This window comes from Molothrus ater, chromosome 34, assembly GCF_012460135.2.
Source record: "Molothrus ater isolate BHLD 08-10-18 breed brown headed cowbird chromosome 34, BPBGC_Mater_1.1, whole genome shotgun sequence".
NCBI lineage: Eukaryota > Metazoa > Chordata > Aves > Passeriformes > Icteridae > Molothrus > Molothrus ater.
The window spans coordinates 274278-291537 of NC_071661.1; the positions used below are offsets into that span (position 1 = coordinate 274278).

Genomic DNA, 17260 nt, shown 5'->3' on the forward strand with positions numbered 1-17260 from the left:
TGTGGGGACTTGGCTGGAGATGAGCACTGGCTGTGAGACACCTCAGGGGCAGGGAGAGAACAGTGATCTAAAGCCACTGCCATGCCATCCAAAAGGCCAGTGGAGGCAGGGGCACCTCAGAACATCTTGATGTCCAAAACGTGGATGCCAGCTGGGAATGTAGGAACCCTTAGTGAAAAGTGAGCATGAGGGGAGAGGTGGCAAATCTGGGACATGGTCTCTCCCTCACCTCCTCCATTTTCATTCCCCATCCTGGGCCAAGCTGCTTCACAAGTTTGGCTTTTCCTGCCAGGTCCCAATTGAGAGCATATCTAAATGTCTTGAGGCATGAATGGGGGCAAGGCTGGATGCTTGACCTGAGCACTGTATTCTACTCTTTCCAGACTTCCTTGCTGTATTCCAGTGGTGGGGATATGAAGAAGGGGTCACTGGCACCACCTTTGATCCCCCCCATCCGCAGGGCAGTGAGTCCCCCTGTGGGCAGTGCTGCAGGGTCTCTGCAAAGCTCTCCCCAGCTGGAATTCCAGGAGTCCCAGGAGATGAGGTGAGCCAAGGCATCTGTTACTCCAGTGTGCTGTTCACCTTACTCTTCCTTTCTTGTTGGGTTATTTTGCACAGCAATCTGTCTCCTGTATTTTGGCAAACTTCTGTGTATTCAATATTTTGCCCATCCATGATGATCCAGCACAATGTCAAACCCAACACCATATGCCCCAAGAGCAGAGGTGGTGGTGGGGAAGAGGAGGCAGGGCTTTAAAGCACCTCAAGATGCATCCTCTGCTGGACTTGGCTATTGAATCTCTCTGTAATTGTTGTGGTGGCATTTGGGAACTGAATTGCATGGGTCGGATCCTGCAGATCTTTGAATGCTGTGATCCTTGACTGTCAAATTCTGCAATCAGGAGAATGTGCTTGGGCAAATATTGGCTACTGGAGAGATGTCTGCAAATTCATGTGCTGCTTCTGTAAATGTCAGGTGTAACTTGACTGTGCCTGGGCCTCTGCTGTGAAATGAGATGCCAGATAAATTTTTCAGTATAGATGTAAAATCTGATGTATAATCCGATTGATGTTTAATATTTTGTTCTGGGCTTAAGATCAAAGAGGGCAAGGTGGTAGAGAAGAGTTCTAGGACTGTACTTGATGGAACAATATTGGCTTGGATATGCAAGAGAAAATGTAGCTATTACCCTTATCGAAGTGTTAACAATAAAGTGGGAGTCAGAAGTATCATGCCAATTGAGAATCTTCAGTGGGGCTTTTAAGGTGCGATCTGAATCTCCTCCCCTAGCAGCTGAGTTGGAACCAGCCTTTTTGTTCTTGAAAGAGCCAGCAGGTGTAATATCATTCTCAGGAGACAGCAGTGCTCTGATCCCATGTAGCACGAGGCTGTCACCAGGGTAAGGCACGAGCAGGCCAAGTCAAGCTTTGGCAGCTGTACAAAAGTAGCTGCCCTCCATATGGACTCGTGTCTCAGCTCAGCAGCTCTTGCTGCTTCAGAGAGGCTGTAGGAGCCACTTGACTCCAAAAGGAGAGACAGCAGAACTGGGGAGTTCTGATGCATGTTGAAGAATGACTGCTGTGTTTGGCCAGCTCTGTGTGACTCCAGCAACTGAAATCTTAAGGACAATTAATCAGCTTTGCATCTTGTTGGGTTTGTGTGTTGCATTTCTCCCTTCATCATAGTGACCATGTTTAAAAGTTTTGCCTCCTTTCATGGTACACCCATTCCCTCCTTTCTCTTTCTACCTCCTCACATGTTCTTTTGTCCTCCATTTTCTCCAGGCCAAGACCCAGCAGCATAAACAAAGAGAAGAACTCTGAACTTGCAGGTAGGTACAGGGCATGTCTGTCCTAAAATGACCATTGTAGTCTTGACTCAGAGGTGACATTTGGAAAGCTTGGGTAAATCCTATTCTTTTAAAAATTTCTTTAAATTCATTTCAATTCTTTTGTGGGCTCAGTGGACTCTCCCAGAGCCCAGTCCCTGGGACTGTGCTCCATTGGTGCAGTGAAAATTCCTCCAATGTGAAGTGTTGAGTGGTACCTGGGGGCCCGAGCTGGAAGAGGATACCTTCCTCTCCACCCTGCACATGCCTTTTATCTCCCTGCAGCTTTTTTAGTGTCAGAACTAGTAGGGAAAAAGAAGGCATTTATCATGAAATGAGAGATGTTCCCACTCCTTCCTCCTGCTTTTGAAGAAGAAAACCTTTCCTTAGGGCAGTTTCTGAGCTGAACCCTTTGGGATCTAAAGGAGATTCATGGACATTGTCTGGTTTTGCACTGGCAGAAATATGTAAACCTCCTATGATAGAAAGTCCTTTAGAATTTTCCAGTGAAGGAGAAGGAGGCTTCCAAATGGATGCAGCCTAGGCAGGGTGTGAGTTTGTCATGCTGTGACAGCACAAGCCCGCAGCCACCTATGGCAGGTTCACAGTGACAAATCTCTTCCCTGGCTGTCTCTGCCTGTGTCAGTGTTGCAGGCTGAGGCTGGGGCAGGAGATGCCTTCTGCCTTGTCCCTGTCCCTGCCTTGCCTGATCCCTGACAAGTGGAATTGTGCCAGACAAAATGCAGTCCCTGCTGCATCTGGGTCAGGCAATGCTTTCAAGTTGAAAGCCCCAATGACACTGTTGTTGTTCCTGTGTCATCTCTGGGTGTGTAATGATAGGAGAGATGAGACTTGGAGAAATAATTCTGCTGATGCAGAACAAGGGATCAGATCCCCTGGTCCCTTTGGGGATCAGGGTTAGTTCTGCCAAATCCTGGCTGTGGCCCCTTTGGAATGACTCCTTACTTGCTGATATGCAGCTGGAATGCTTAATGCTCAGTAAGTAAGGTGACATTTTTGCTGGATCAATTTTGAACTAGAAACGACCTATCTCATTAAACCTTACCTGTCTCACTTTTATTACTGACCACAGCATTCTACAGGTTGAAAGAATCCTGGTTTAAGACACTCATCCTCCTTGGCTGCCATATGATTTTATTCTCTATGCAGCCATGTAAAGAACTAGTTCTCTTAATTCTAACTGCTCTGTTGGAGAGTATTTCAAAATGACCTACCCTCTGCTATTTCCATTAGGAATATTTTGAATTGAAAGTATTAGCCAAGATCAGAAATGTTTTGTGGCAGGTCATGTTTATGTTGTGTTTGGGTGTCTCTGCTGAAAAGACAGCAGGGGATAATAAACGCCTGAAACAAGTAGAGCAAAAATGGAACTTCGGGATGAACACTTTGTTCCCTACATCGGAAGGCTCACAGAATACTGGGAACATCTAATGGAGAAAGCAAAGCTTCTTTTGCATCTAAAACGTGGTGCCATTGTGTGTGTCCCAGCACTTCTTTTGTTGTAAAGAGTAATATAAAATCCCTAAAATGCAAAACCCGACCTGGAATTGAGTGGGACCTTTTGAAAACAATTACTTCCTTGCCAGTGTCAGACTCTAGAGAACACTGTGAATTTCCAACTGTTTGGAAGGAAAGGGGTCCTGTAGTAGTGGGGAGGCAATGGGCACCACATGAACTAGTAGAGCCCTTCTCTCTTGGCTTGCCAGCTCCATATTGTTCAGAGAAATTAAACTGATGCTCATTTCACGAAAAATAAAAAAAAACAAGCAATCTTTTCAGTAACCAAAATATGCTTTGAATTCCTCACCCATTAGATGGGTTGATTGTAAAGGCATGAGTTCAATTAACTCACTTCTTCTCTTGTACCTGAATGTCAGCTTCTTCTGAGCCTACAGCAAACACCCAGAGGAAGAAGGGAAAGAGCTCTTGGTGCAAGACAGGAGCTGGGATGGCTCTGTTCCCAAGGGAACTGGCTGACCTGTTGGGCTTGGAGCCTCCTGTGCCACAGCCTGGCCTTGGGAATGGAGGTCTGGGCTCCGGGGCGGCTCAGGGGCCTGGGCCCAGGAGCCCCGGCAGAGGCCGCGGAGCCGCGCAGGCCCCAGGGGCACTGCCAGGGAGGACAAGGACAGAGGGGAGGGGGGCGCTGGGCTGCTTGCTGGCAGCAGGAAGGGTCTTGTGGCAGCGCAGAGAGGCTGTGCACATTGCCAGGGAACAGCTGTGCCCTGCATGTGCCCCTGCAAGGAGCTGTGCTGCTGCCAGTGCCCCTGGAGCTGCAGGGCTGCTGAGCTGTGGGGCAGGCAGAGGAGCAGGAGGGTGCATGTGCAGCTGAGCCATTCCTGGAGAGCACAGGGCTCTGGGCTCCCTGCTGTCCCAGGGCAGCCCAGAGGCCAGGCTGTGCCTGTGCTAGCCCTGGGGAAGTGGCTCAGGGTTTTGCCCTGGCCTGCCTCAAGTGTCTGCCAGCAGGAGCATGTTTCCCTGTGCAGCTGTTTAGAAGTTTGCAGGAAATGTGTCCCATGAAATATGGAGCTTCAGATGCTTTAGATTGCATCGTCACCTCTGTTACATTTTGTGTGTCCATTTTGCTGGCCTGACTGACAGCAGTGGCCCCAAGGATGTTACCTTGGGATCTGTAGTTTCCCTGCCAATATCCCAAATGCTTTTACCTTCCAAGGCCCTCCTTTCACAGGGCTGCTATCTAAGTCTCCTTTTTTTTATTATGCTGACCATTCTGCAGGGGCAAAAGCTCCTGATTTAAGACATTGGTTTTTTTCTACTGCGTTGCCACTTAATTTATCCTCTGTGAAGCTGTTGTATAGAATTGCAACTAGAAAATTATGACGGTGTTCACAGGGGTCTCAGGTTGAGGGAAGAGATGAGGATTTGACTCCATATTTCAGAAGGCTTGATTTATTATTTTATGATATATATTACATTAAAACTATGCTAAAAGAATAGAAGAAAGGATTTCCTCAGAAGGCTAGCTAAGAATAGAATAAGAAGGAATGATAACAAAGGCAGCTGTCTCGAACTCTGTGCCCGAGCCAGCTGACTGTGATTGGCCATTAATTAGAAACAACCAACATGGGCCAATCACAGATCCACCTGTTGCATTCCACAGCAGCAGATAACCATAGTTTACATTTTGTTCCTGAGGCCTCTCAGCTTCTCAAGACAAAAAATCCTAAGGAAAGGATTTTTCATAAAAGATGTCTGTGACAGAAAATCAGCCTTTAGTCAGGCTGGCCCAAAAGTGGCCCAAGCTCATACAGTTTAGAATGAAAATCCTTGGGGAAAATGAAATATCTAGTGTCAAGAACACAGTTCACATTTGGGTAACACTCCTGCAATGCTCAGATTTCCTTTGAATATCCTCTAAAATATTCCAACAAAAAGAAGACAATGTTGATCTAAATGCATCCAGGTATTAGAACCTGGGGCTTCTTTCAGGAACCGGAAAGATGATGTTTACAAAAATCAGTGTGAAAAAGGGCAGAAAAGAATCTCTGTCAAGAGCAATCTCCGTCTCTGCCCTTCTCTATCAGGCACAAAGGCTCTCCAGCCTGCAGGGGCTGAGGCCTTCACCATGCAGCAGGTTTCAGTCTGCTGGCCAACAGAGCCATGTCATGTCTGCTGCCAGTAGCCCTTCCCTTGGGAGAGGGTCCAGGCATTGTACCTTGCTGCTCTCAGTCACAATCTCTGTGTCTTGAGAGCTCTGCACTCTGGAACTTGTCTTGCCTGTTGCCCAGCATTGCATTTTTGGGGGCTTGAAGTCTGCCAGAGATTTACACAAAGCTTTGCTTCCATTCCCAGGCCTCCCACTAAGCCAGGCCAAGGAGACAGATCATCCCACCAGTCCTGGTCTAACAAGGGACAAAGAGCTGAGGGACGGCTTTGGGAAGGTAAGGGATAAGGACAGGGGTGAGCAGACTTCCTTTCCAGTGGCTGTTTGGTGCTTGGCCCAAAATGTCACTGAAAATCATCATCTGCCACTCTTGGGGGATGGGGATTCCCTTGGGAATATATTGGACAGGTACAGAACCATTGCTTGGCTATTTCCAGTGGTGCCAAGGTCCCTGGTTTGGAGATGGTGCTAAGGTCATGCCAGAAGCATTCTTTATGTGCAAAGGCTGTTTTAGAGAAGTTCTGAATGGCAGAGCAAGCTACACATCAGTGCACGTGGGCAAAGTGCACGCTTGGAAGCAGAGAAGCAAAGATTCTAATGTTGGGTGTAAGCAAGGCTGCAAAAGAAAATGGGAGAGGTTGATTTTTCCTGGTTACGTTTGTGGCTGTATCTCACAGCCCTCTCATTCTCAAGTTTTCTGCTCATTATCATCAGTGTTTCTGCAACTTCTTTTCACATGACTCCTCCTTTTGGTCTCCTGGTCTGAGAGACCAAGTCCTTCAGAGTCCTTCAGAGCTGAGTCCTTCAGAAGCCAGAAAGTGAGAAACAGCTGCAATTGCTGGCCATGAGTGTTAAGCAACCGCTCATTAGCCCTCCTTGCTGGGTATTGCACATGGTTTTTATTCTCCTGCCATGGCCTGTAGGAACTGAACTGCCTGCTCACTGGCCATGTCAGCTCTTCCTCTGTCTTGGAACACTCCTATGACTTTGATGCTTCAAGCAGGGCTTCCTGACATAGGTTGCAGTTGCAGCAGTGGAAGGTTGTGGCACTGAAGTGTTCCCCCTCACTGTGTGTAATTGCCAAGGTGAGGACAGGAGACATTCCTCTGAAACTATTGGAATGTGGCTGGAGCTGCATTGAAGCCCATGGCACTCTGTGGACTCTGTGCTCCTGATGAGATGTTGTGTGTGGTTTGTGTGTCTCTGCTTACAGTCTATGATGTATTTCCATTGCACCCAGATCCGTGCTGCTATGTGCATGTTGGCTCAAAAGAACTTGGAGCGGAAGGACGCAGAGCTTTTTGAGAGAGAGATGAAGAAAAGGAGACAAAGGAAAACATCATTGCCGCCTATTCCTGAGACAGTCGAGCCTGGGGATGCAGCTGAAGCAAGTAAGTGGTGGCTACACTTGTGGTGGTCCTTTTTGACCACTTGCTTGCCCTTTGCACAGTGTTGCAATCAGACTGGGGAGCTGTTCTGCTTGCATCTGAGTGGAAGCTTGCATGGGATTGAATTCTGTTTCTCAAAGAAAAATACAGAGGCATGAAGTGTCTTGCCCATGACCTCACTGAGTCAGTAACAGAATATCAGCTTCCTCCCTTGACCTCTAAAGTCTTTTAGAGTAGAAAATTCTGTCTTGCAAAGTACACTGGGGCTTCAGACTCTCTCCTGGAGAGCAGCCTCCAGGGAAGGGGAGTCCAAAAGAATGCTTTTCAACTGGGGTGCAGCCTGGAAGAAACAAAATTCAGCTCCTTGTAATGAAAACACCAGAGATCCTTCTCCTGCCACTCCCTGCTGAGGAGCTGGCGCTGTAGAGCTGTGCTGAAGCCCCAGCCAGGGCTTCTGTTGTAGCTGCAGGAGGCAGCAGCGTTCCCGACTGAATCCCGGCTGAGGGCTCTGCCTGCAGGGCTGTGAGCGCTGCCCGAGGGCGGCAGCGGGGCCCTGAGGAGGCAGCACTCAGCCCGAGGCCAGCACCCAAGGTTATCTGCACTTTGCTTTGGCAACTGCCCCTGCCAGCCTCTGCAACAGGAGAACAAAGGCAAAGCAATGCTGGGTTTCCTTGTTTCTTAGGGAAAGCATCACTGCAGTTTGGCTTTAAGCTAGAATAGGGTAGATTTAGATTAGACATAAGGGAGAATTTTTTTTGTAATGAAGGGAATGAAAAGCTGGAAGGGTTTTCCCAGAGAAGCTGTTGTTGGTCCATCCTAGAAGGTGTTCAAGGCCACCTTTCATGGGGCTCTGAGGAGCCTGATCAGGATGAAGATGTCCCTGCTCACAGGAGTTGGACTAAATAGTGCTTAAAGGTGCCTTCCAACCCAAAATCTTCTAGGATTCTGTGCTCATTGTCCCATGTTAGTGTTATACTTGGTATAAAGTGGTATTTCATTGTTATACTTGAAGTTCTTTGGGATAACAAAGAGATGTTACGCAGCTCCAGCAAGTTTTCTGGCCCTTTCCATCATCACCCTGTGCAGCACTATCCACTTACAAGCTCCTCTTTGGTCCCTGCAGCCTTTAGCCTACCACCTGTTGATGGCACAGCTTCTAGAGTGCAGAGAACACACCCTGGTAGTGACTTGAGGAAGAAGGTCGTGAGGAAGCAGGACAACGTTCCCTTACTGCCCAATACACCCATCACCCATGGGGATGGCAGCTTCCCACACAGCTCCTCAGGTAAGCCTGCTCCATGGCAGCTTTTCCCACTCGGGTTTATCCTTGCACAAGGAGCACAAACTGCCTCCTGCCTCAGCCAGCACTGCTGGGATCTTGGCTCCATAGTCTGTCCTGAGAGTGAACAGCAAATCTACTTTTGAGTTACTCCAGCTTGGAAGTACTGGAGCAGTTGGTTCTTAGAGATCCATTGGAAAGTTGAGCTGAATAAAGTAGTGGTAAAGGCCTAAGCTCTGGCTTTTGCCCATCCTGATAGTCCAAACTACAGCACTGGTGCCAGGAGGCAGCTGGGACTGCAGGGATGAGCTGCAGGGCAGTCTGCCAGGCTGTGCTCACTGTGCTCCTACGAGAACCACCACGATCAGTTGTTCACTCACCATCTGGGCACCTGTGGCACCTGGGAGCTGGCGCTGCGGGGCAATTGTCAGCTTCAGCCTGGAGCTGGGCCCAGCTGGGGAGGCTGGGAGCAAGCAAGGAGCCCCAGGAGCCAGACAGCAGGGAAGCCTCTGAGCCAGTGCCAGTTTGTAGCACACGGAGCCCTGGCTGGTAGATGGGGCTGAGGCCGCTCCATGGCGGGGCCTTGCCCAGAGCTGCAGCGCCCATGGCCGACCCTCTCCTCACAGTGACCTCGCAGACGGCCCCTGGTGCCAGGCGCCGAGAGGAGCTGCTCCATGGGCGTGGGCAGAAGGACAGAGCCTCTTCAGACCCACAGCAGTCCTTGCAGGAGGCACTCTCCTTGCTGGGCAGCGATGACTGGTAAGAAAGGCCCCGTTCCCTCTGTGTCCCTCTCGGTGTTAAGGTCGGTCAGAAGCGTGTCTTGCTCGTGCCTCGGAGCCCCAAGAGCCCAGAGGGCCAAAGGGCACTGGTGAAACCACAGCAGAGCAGGGAGAGGATGAAGATTGGAGAGCAGCCTTTTCTTGGCCTTGCTCTGCAGCAGTGCTGCAGCTGCAGCAGGTCCGTGCTGATTCCTCGCTTTGCCTGCTGCTCCATGGAGCTGCAAAGGAAACCTTGAGGGAAGAGAGAAAGCTCTGGAAGGAGATGATTTGCTGGCTGAAGGCAGAAGCAGGATGGCAGCAGTTTTGAGTGTAGAGATTTGGGTGCCTTGGGCCACTGGCCCAGTGGGACTGAGTAAGATTCCTCTCTGCTCCCACTACTGACAGCAATGGCAGGTGACAGGGTCTCTCTGTGACCTCCTGCATGGGAGTCCCAGAAGCAGCTCCAGGGAGTTCCTTTTTCTGAGAAATGGACTGAGTTGTGCTTTCAAGTCCCTCAGCCTGCCATTACTCCTGAAGGGCTCACGGCAGAAGAGAAGGAAAAAGAAAGAAAACCCTCTAGGAATCTTGCACTTTTGGAATTCAACTTTTTCCCTCTCACTGCTTCATATGGACCTGACATGTTTTGCCAATACTCCCAATGTGTCCCAAAATTATATACAGGCAGAAGGAGGCCCAGAGGTGATAACCCTACAAATTTTAGCTGATACTGGTTTTCTTTTTGATGTCTTTTTGATCACTCCCTGGTGGATGCTTCATTCACACAGGGGTAAGGACTCCATTCACACCGGGATAAGCATGAAAAATCTGCCACGATGCATCTCCTTGTGGAGTCACCTTTGTTTTGCCCTTTCACTTCTGCTTTCTCTTCCCCATTTCTCTTTGGTGCCCTGTGAGGTGCAGAGAGCTTCTGCAGGTGTGGGGGGTCCGGATGGCACTCAGGGGTGCCTGTGGGATCAGTCACCAGCCCTGGGCTGCAGCCCTGATGCCTCACAGACCTTCCTGTGGCTGAGGGCCTGCACAAAGCAAGTGCTCAGAGACAGAGTTGCTTGCTCCTTTTAAATAACCTGTTGCTGTTGTGGGGGTTGTTTTAGGTAGGGGGTTTTGGGAAAAGCCAGAGTTTCAACAGTTCTTGCCCAGGGGTGGAATCTCCTGAGACATCCTGCTGCTTTTTTGGGGAATGTGTGAGGGGGAGTGGAGGGGGTGACAGAGAGGCCGAGATTGTAGAGTGGAAACTCAGCTCCAGAGTGGCAGTGCAGACTCTCCCTGCTAAATGCCTGCTGGGGCTGACAAAGAAGGAAAATGCCCCAATAACAGCCCGGTGGCACTGTGCCTCAGGGACAGGTACCGGGAGGTGACAAGAAACAGCAGCATGGCCCGGTCTCACAGCTTCTAGGAAGCAGTGACAGAGGGGCCTCATGTGCCAGAGATTTCAGAAAGGCTGTCTTCTTAAATGGCCACTCTGAAACCTCTCTCTTTGCCTCTTGGGTTTGTGAATGCTTTTGACAGCCACAGCATCTTGGGGCAACGCGTTCCACGATTTCATTAAGCACTCCTTGAAAAGCACCTCCCATTGTTCAACTGAGCTGCCAGCCTGGTCATTTCAGAGGGTGCTGCCTTGGTGGAGAGAAAAATCAATCTTCTGCCTTTCAGGGAGCTGAAGGAGAAGGGACTCTTCACCATCAAACACCTGGCTGGGTCCCATTCAGAGGTCCTGCTTTGTAGACTTCGTGAGGTTTGCTTGGCACTTACCAGCGAGGTGAGAACATTGTTCTGAATTGTCCCCCATACTTCATACACAGTGTGTAGAGTAGGGATGAGCTTGTTCATCTCCATGTGTGCTCAGGGTCTGCCTTCATTTCTGGTTTTAGACCTGATATTTCTAATGTCTGTCAGCTATCTGTAGGATCTGTGGGCACATGCAGCTGTATTTACTGGCAGGTCAGGTATCTGACACTCATCTTTGAGTGTGGTGCCTTTATAATGCAATGTGCAAAGGCAGAAACTGAGACACTAATGACATTATTTGCCAGAGTCCCAATCTCTGCCCAAGCTGTAATTCAACACTGCAAATTATTCTGTAGACCAGAGCCTGTGTTTTCTGTTTCCTGGCCGAGTGCTTCAGCTGCTGGTGTTGCTTTTTTGAACAGGAGCACCTGACTCTTTTATTTTTATGACTTGTGCCTTTATGATTTGAAAGCAGCACTTGCTTTAATTTTCTAATAAAAAGGCCTAAAATCAAAGCTGTGGACATTTTAGAAGGGTTAAGTAGAACACTTTGGTGAAATTTTGCTTTTAGGCCTGCAGTGAGCAGGTCTGAGGCCAGAAATTGGTGCCAGAGTAAGTGCCTTTCTGTGCTTGTGCTCTCCTGCTCTTCTTGTACTTTTATGTTCCTCTGGACACAGTGGGATGTGTTGTCATTTCCTGGGACTTCTGTTGAAGGCAACTGGTTTTCTTTTCAAGGTGATTCTCATACTTCCCCTCATGACTTCCCCAGGTGACCAACCTCCGTTCCAAGGTGTCCTACTCTGCCATTGTCACTCTGGGAGAGCTCTTTGCGACCTTGAAGAAGGACATGGACTCTGAGGTGGATGAGGTTGCTGGGGTCCTTCTCCAGATGGTGTCCAACTCGCCAGAATTTGTTCAGAAAGCAGCCAGTCAGACCCTGGGGATCATGGTGGAGAATGTGACTCCTGCACGAGCAATGACTGCTCTCATGGACATGGGAGTCAAGTAGGTTCTTCTTCTTTTAGTGATGTTCTTCACCTTCGTGTGTGTGGGAGGGAGAAGGGATGAGACAGAGAATGGGAATGGTGGGAGGGAAAGGTCCTGTATCCTGCATCTTCTGTGGACTCAGTGACTTGATTCTCTGACCACCCTCACTTCTTTCCTCTTGTCACCTATTTCTGCCCTCCTGCAGCCTATTAGTTCTCACAATCACAGAACTGTACAATATGGGGAGTTGGAAGGGGCTCATCAGGACCATCAAGTCCAGCTCCTGGCCTTGCACAGAACAGCCCAAGGGTCACACCAAGTGCCTGAGATTGTTGTCCAAATGCTTCTTCAACCCTGTCAGGCTTGGTGCTGTGACCACTGCCCTGGGGAGCCTGTTCCACTGCCCAGCCATCCTCTGGGTAAAAAACCCTTTTTCCTGATATCCAAAGCAAAGCTCCTCTGACTCAGCTTCCTGCTGCTTCCTGGAGTTCTCCCAGTCTGTCAGAGTTTCCTAGATATGGTGACTGGTGGGGAAGGGAAAGTGCCTGCAAAGGCCAAGGATAGAGCCTTGTGCTTTTGTGGGAAGAGGGACAATTGCAATTGCAGCTGTGAGCAGTGTTTGGTATTTCACAGCACTAACCACAGAGGCCCTGGGGAAAACCACGAATCCTCATGATACCATTAACTTGAGAAATGAGGAGGGTCCTTGCTGGGGCGTGGAGCACATGGGGGACAATCTGCTGGGTGTGGCACAGCCTGCACAGCAGGTGCAGCTCCAGACAAAGGGGTCTTGTATGACTGTCCTGGCCTCAGAGCTCTACTTTCTATTCAAACTGATGCTTCATGTTAGCCTTGAGATGCTGAATCACTCTAAAGGCACCTTCACAGGCCGAGTGCCATGGGACAGTTGAAGCAAATGCTGCCTTAAATGTTGGTGATAGTTCCCAGGAGACACTCTCTAGAACAGGACAGCCTAGCTAAACTGCCTGCCACCCTTTCCCCAGCTTTGGAATAGGGTAAAACATTCAGATGGATCCATTGCCAAGCCCCACAGAGGAAACAGGCTGCATTGCTGGATATTCTGCAACTTCATGGCCCACAATGTGTTTTCCCTGCATTTGTTGTTTTCCAAAGGTCTGCAGATTTGAGGATAAATGGGTGGAAAGAGCCTCAATCCTGCTGCAATTCTGTGTACTGGGTGCCCTCTGATGGGTCAGCATCAATTGTCCTTAATTTCTAAATTATTCATATGTGATCTATTTCTTTAATCTTTCTCAGAATAAATACTGAGAAAGAAATTGAGTCTCAGACAGTGCAGGGAGACTGAATTCCTCCCTCTTCCGTGCAGGCAGGCCTTGTGTGCAATGCTAACTTTGTGTTTACCTGAGGACAGAACCTTCTGCAGGTGTCTGAAGCTGCAGGGAGAGCCCAGGCCCCTTCCCCCAGCAAGGGCAGGGAGCAGGCTCTGGCCAAGGCCTGTGCTGCTGCTGCTCCTGGTCCCTGTGGCCCAGGGTTTGCTCTCTCCTCCCCAGCAGCCGCCACGCCCCGGTGCGGAAGCGTGCGGCCGAACTCCTCCTGTCCCTGATGGAGAGAATTGGAGTCACCAAGCTCGCAGGCACAGCCAGGGCTGAGAGGCTGGCACACGTGGCAGGGAAGCTTGCTCAGGACTGTCACAAGGACACAAGGTAATGATCTTCATTTCACCTCCTAAAACAGGAAAACCCTTTTGTGTCTGGCTATAAAGGTGAAACCACAAAAGAGTGGAAACTAAAGGGAATATGAAGTTACCTCATGGTGTGAATCATGGAATATGCTGAGTTGGAAGGGACCCTGATGGGGTCAAGTCCAGCTCCTGGCCATGTGCAATGACCCCAAGAGTCACTTCATGTGCTTGAGAGCATTGTCCAAACACTTCCTGAGCTCTGTCAGCCTTGGCACTGTGACCACTGCTCTGGGTTGCCTGGGCAAATGGCTGTACTGGGAAACCTGAGGTTGGCCAGCAGAAAGGAACATTGCCAACTTTTTCCTGTGGCTTGAAGGATTCTTTACTGAGATCAAAAGAGCTCAGATCAGCCAGTCCAACAGTTTTGTTTGGCCTTAGGTGCACAACACAAAGCCAAAGTGTTGGCGAATGTTCATCACTGAAGGATCCCAAACATCCATTTCTCATTAACTTCAGACTTTCCTAGAAATATTTCAGAGGTCTTCAGCCAACATATTCAGTCTTTATAAACCTGTTCTGCAAATTTCTAGAATGCTGTTATCTGTGGCTCAGTGAACTCCACATTTCTTCTTGAAGAAAACTGTGGCAAAATCAACCCAAACCACCAAAATCCCCTTCCCTTGATGATGAAATCCCCATTAATAGCTGCCAAGAACACCAGAGCAACTAGCTGCCCCTGTGCAAACACATGGTATAGAATAATCAATAGGATGCATGAGGTGTTTTGTTCTGGCTTCCCTGCCAGTTAAAGAAAGGCAAAATATTGTGCAATGGCAGCAAGACACTGCTAATAGGCTCTGACAACAAAGCAGATGTGTTTTGCTTGTTCCCTGAGATCCTTTGATGCCACAGAAGCACACCCACAGTTTCAGACTGAAATGGTATTTTTCTGTTGCCCCACATTCTCCTCTTGCCTCTTGTGTTCAGCTGACAGCACTGTGCAGTGTCAAGTGAGGTAAATCTCCCTCTTTGCTGAGCAGGTAATGTCTTCTTGTGCAAGGATTGCACCTGATGAGTTTAAGGTATCAGCCTTTTCTGTTAACACTCTTCCTGTGTTTGTTCACTTTTCTTTTGTTTCCTTTCTTCCTTCATGCCTTCCTGCCTTCCTTTTTGCCTCCTTCCTTCCTTCCTTTCTTCTGTCCTTCCTTCCTTCCTTAGGCATTATGGACAGGAGATGGTGAAGATGTTGCTCAATCATCAACAATTTAAAAAGCTTTTGGAACAATCTCTTTCCACTCGTGACCTGGAAGATATTCTGACAAGAATTAAGAAGAAAGTAAGTGCTTGGCAGGAGAAATGTCTCCTTTGTGCAAGTATTGCCACTGCTAATATGAGATCAAACATACCCAATCTGTCTTTAGCTCATTCCTCTTCTGCTGAATCATTTTGCTCCTGGGAATGAGCTGTTAATCCTCAGCCTGTTCATCTGCAGATCATAAAGGAATTGATAGTATTAGGGAAAAAGTGGGGTTTTGAATATTTTCAATATCGGTCACAAAGAGGCAAGGGAAAGAGGAGAAAATAGGTTTACATTTAAGCGTAACCCTCCACCATGCTGTCCCTACTCTGCCCCTGTAAAGGAATTAAGTGAGAATTGTGCTTCTGAACATAACAGAGTCTTTGCAAAGGACACTGGAAGTAGTAGCACCAAGAAAATTTGCAAATATACAAAAGATGTCCAAGTCAATCCTAGTTACTACAATTACTGTCTGTCTTTTGGGAATACTGCCCTGCTGTCAAGCCCTGTGGAGCTGGAAGAAGCTTGGTGAATTCAGCAGCATCCAGTGGAAAATCCTTTGTTTGTTTGGGGGGGGGGGATTTTATTTTTCTATCGACATTACAGAAGGGAGCCTGCCTTTGTGCAGGCACAGGGAGAGTGAGTGTTGAACCAAATCGACTTCCAACACAATGGGCCAACCCCCAAAGAGTCCAGTTTGTTCTGCTGCTTCCTTCGCGAACACTCATTGCCTGCTAGTGTGCATTATTCCCATTTATGCTCAAGACTAAGGAATTTGGGATTTTAGATTGCTGCTCAGTGTGGTAGCACCCATAACCTGCCTTGGGCTACTGAAAACAAAGAGTTGGCATCACTGAATCTCTGGTCTGTTTCCATCTCTAAGTTAGGAAATGTTTCCCTAAGCCTTGTTAGCAGTGATCCTGGTTCTAATTTGTGTGTTCAACAGGGAATTTCCAATTTTATACTCCAAAGATTGATGGGGTTTCTCTATGTCTTTGTAGAGGATGGCAAACCAGAAGGGTGAAGGCCCATCTGTCAAGGAGCCGGTGAAGGAGAGGAACGGTGGCTCAAAGAAGCCCCAGGCCACATTGTCTTCTAGCAAACGGTACTGAGCACTTTTGTCAGATGAGACAAAGCACATGACAAGCTTTACATGTCTCTTGCTCAGGAAAAGCTTTCTGGCAGAGATGACCAGTGCCACAGATTATTTTCTTTCCCTACAAATGCTCTAGGATAAAAAATGTCTACTTCTGCATTGTGCTGAACACAACTTCTCTGGAGGGGTTTCCACAAAAATGGAGAGACAAAAAGACACCCATTGGTAGCAGCTCAGACGATGCAGTGCAGTGGCAAGGGCAGTGCTGTGGAGGCTGGGAGAGGGCCAAGTTTCTGCTGCCTGACTTGGGACAAGTAAATTCAAACAGGGCTTTTTTTCCATCTGAGTGGAGTCTTTTTCAGATGGGTGTTTTGATGAGAAATCTCAGTCTGGATGCAAGATGCCATTCCACAAAGATGCAGTTCTCATCCATGTGGTTTGGCCTGGCTGAATCATGGTTTTCTTACACTCAAACAGTATCAAGTTTGAGTAGTAAGGAGCAAGGCAATTCCTGAACAACTTCAGTCAACAGGTGTCTCAATATGGACTTTTTTTCTTGATATTCCTGTCCTTCATGTAACTTGCTTGATGGACAGCATGTTTGGTTTATTTCCCCCTGTGCTGCAATCAGCATTTAAGACAGGAATTGCTCCTTGCTGTCTCTTCATGGCAGTTGCAGAGCTGCTTGTACCTGTTCTCCTCTGATAACAGAATTTAGCTCTGTCCTGCTCAGCAGTGGCAGGAAAGGGACCACATGCCTCAGTAGCACAGCTAGCATCTTCCCATGCTCATGGAAGAGACAGGGTGATCAGGAGAATTGTTCCCAGTGGGTTTGTTAACCTGTGCATCTAGGCTCTAGGGAAGCAAATGAAATGTGAGCATAGTTCTGGGATGTCTGGCTTCCATTTTTATCTCTCTTACTGATTTTCTGAATCCTTCAAATATAGCCCTGTTTATCTGTTCAGATGCAACTGAGCTACTTTTCCAGATTGTCATGCCTGGTGTAGAGACACTTCTCCAGAGTGATGAGTTTCCTTATTCTAAGACACACACGTCCCTTATGAGGAGGCATTTAGACTTGGAAGCAGTGTCTTTCTTTCTCCACAAAGCAATGTGACCTGTGTGCCCTGGCAGCCATCTGAAGATAGATCAGATGCATCTCATCCTTGGTTTTCCTGAGTGAGCTCTGACAAGGATGTCACTTGCAGATTGTCTCCAGTAATCATTGTCATGAGGTCCACATTGTTCTTCAGACCCTCATGACTTTCCAGCTTGAAATCACATAATTAGGAAAGCTGCTCAAGATGTTTTGCTCACAATTAACTGAAGGTATTGTCTGTGGCTGCAGCTCTCTCCATAGAGAGCAGCAGGCACAACTTTGCCAGGCATTGTCCTGGGGAAGGCTGTGAGAAGTTCAGAGAAAAGAATCAGAAACAATTCTTATCTGCCCTTGCTGCACCTGTTGTTGTGAACATGTGGAATGTGTTATGGAGATTTGTTTACTAAAAGGTAATTTCTTAATTGGCTACTGGTGATGGTGTTTTGGATTCAATTGACCAATCTGGTCTGTCTGT

The 17260-nt window shown here is 48.2% G+C and overlaps 1 protein-coding gene and 1 pseudogene across 1 annotated transcript in view; both read left to right on the forward strand.

Annotated features, from left to right (window-relative positions):
- Positions 1-17260, forward strand: part of LOC129047051 (zinc finger protein 135-like) — a 208199-nt pseudogene that overhangs the window by 133423 nt on the left and 57516 nt on the right.
- The window catches only part of LOC129047054 (TOG array regulator of axonemal microtubules protein 2-like), a 28699-nt gene that overhangs the window by 6071 nt on the left and 5368 nt on the right, over positions 1-17260 (forward strand). The window contains exons 3-11 of the mRNA XM_054518117.1: positions 5661-5749; positions 6713-6863; positions 7984-8145; positions 8766-8898; positions 10569-10674; positions 11413-11648; positions 13163-13315; positions 14512-14629; positions 15592-15695. Of these exons, the coding sequence (XP_054374092.1) occupies positions 5661-5749; positions 6713-6863; positions 7984-8145; positions 8766-8898; positions 10569-10674; positions 11413-11648; positions 13163-13315; positions 14512-14629; positions 15592-15695 (1252 nt within the window). The remainder of the gene's footprint in view (positions 1-5660; positions 5750-6712; positions 6864-7983; positions 8146-8765; positions 8899-10568; positions 10675-11412; positions 11649-13162; positions 13316-14511; positions 14630-15591; positions 15696-17260) is intronic.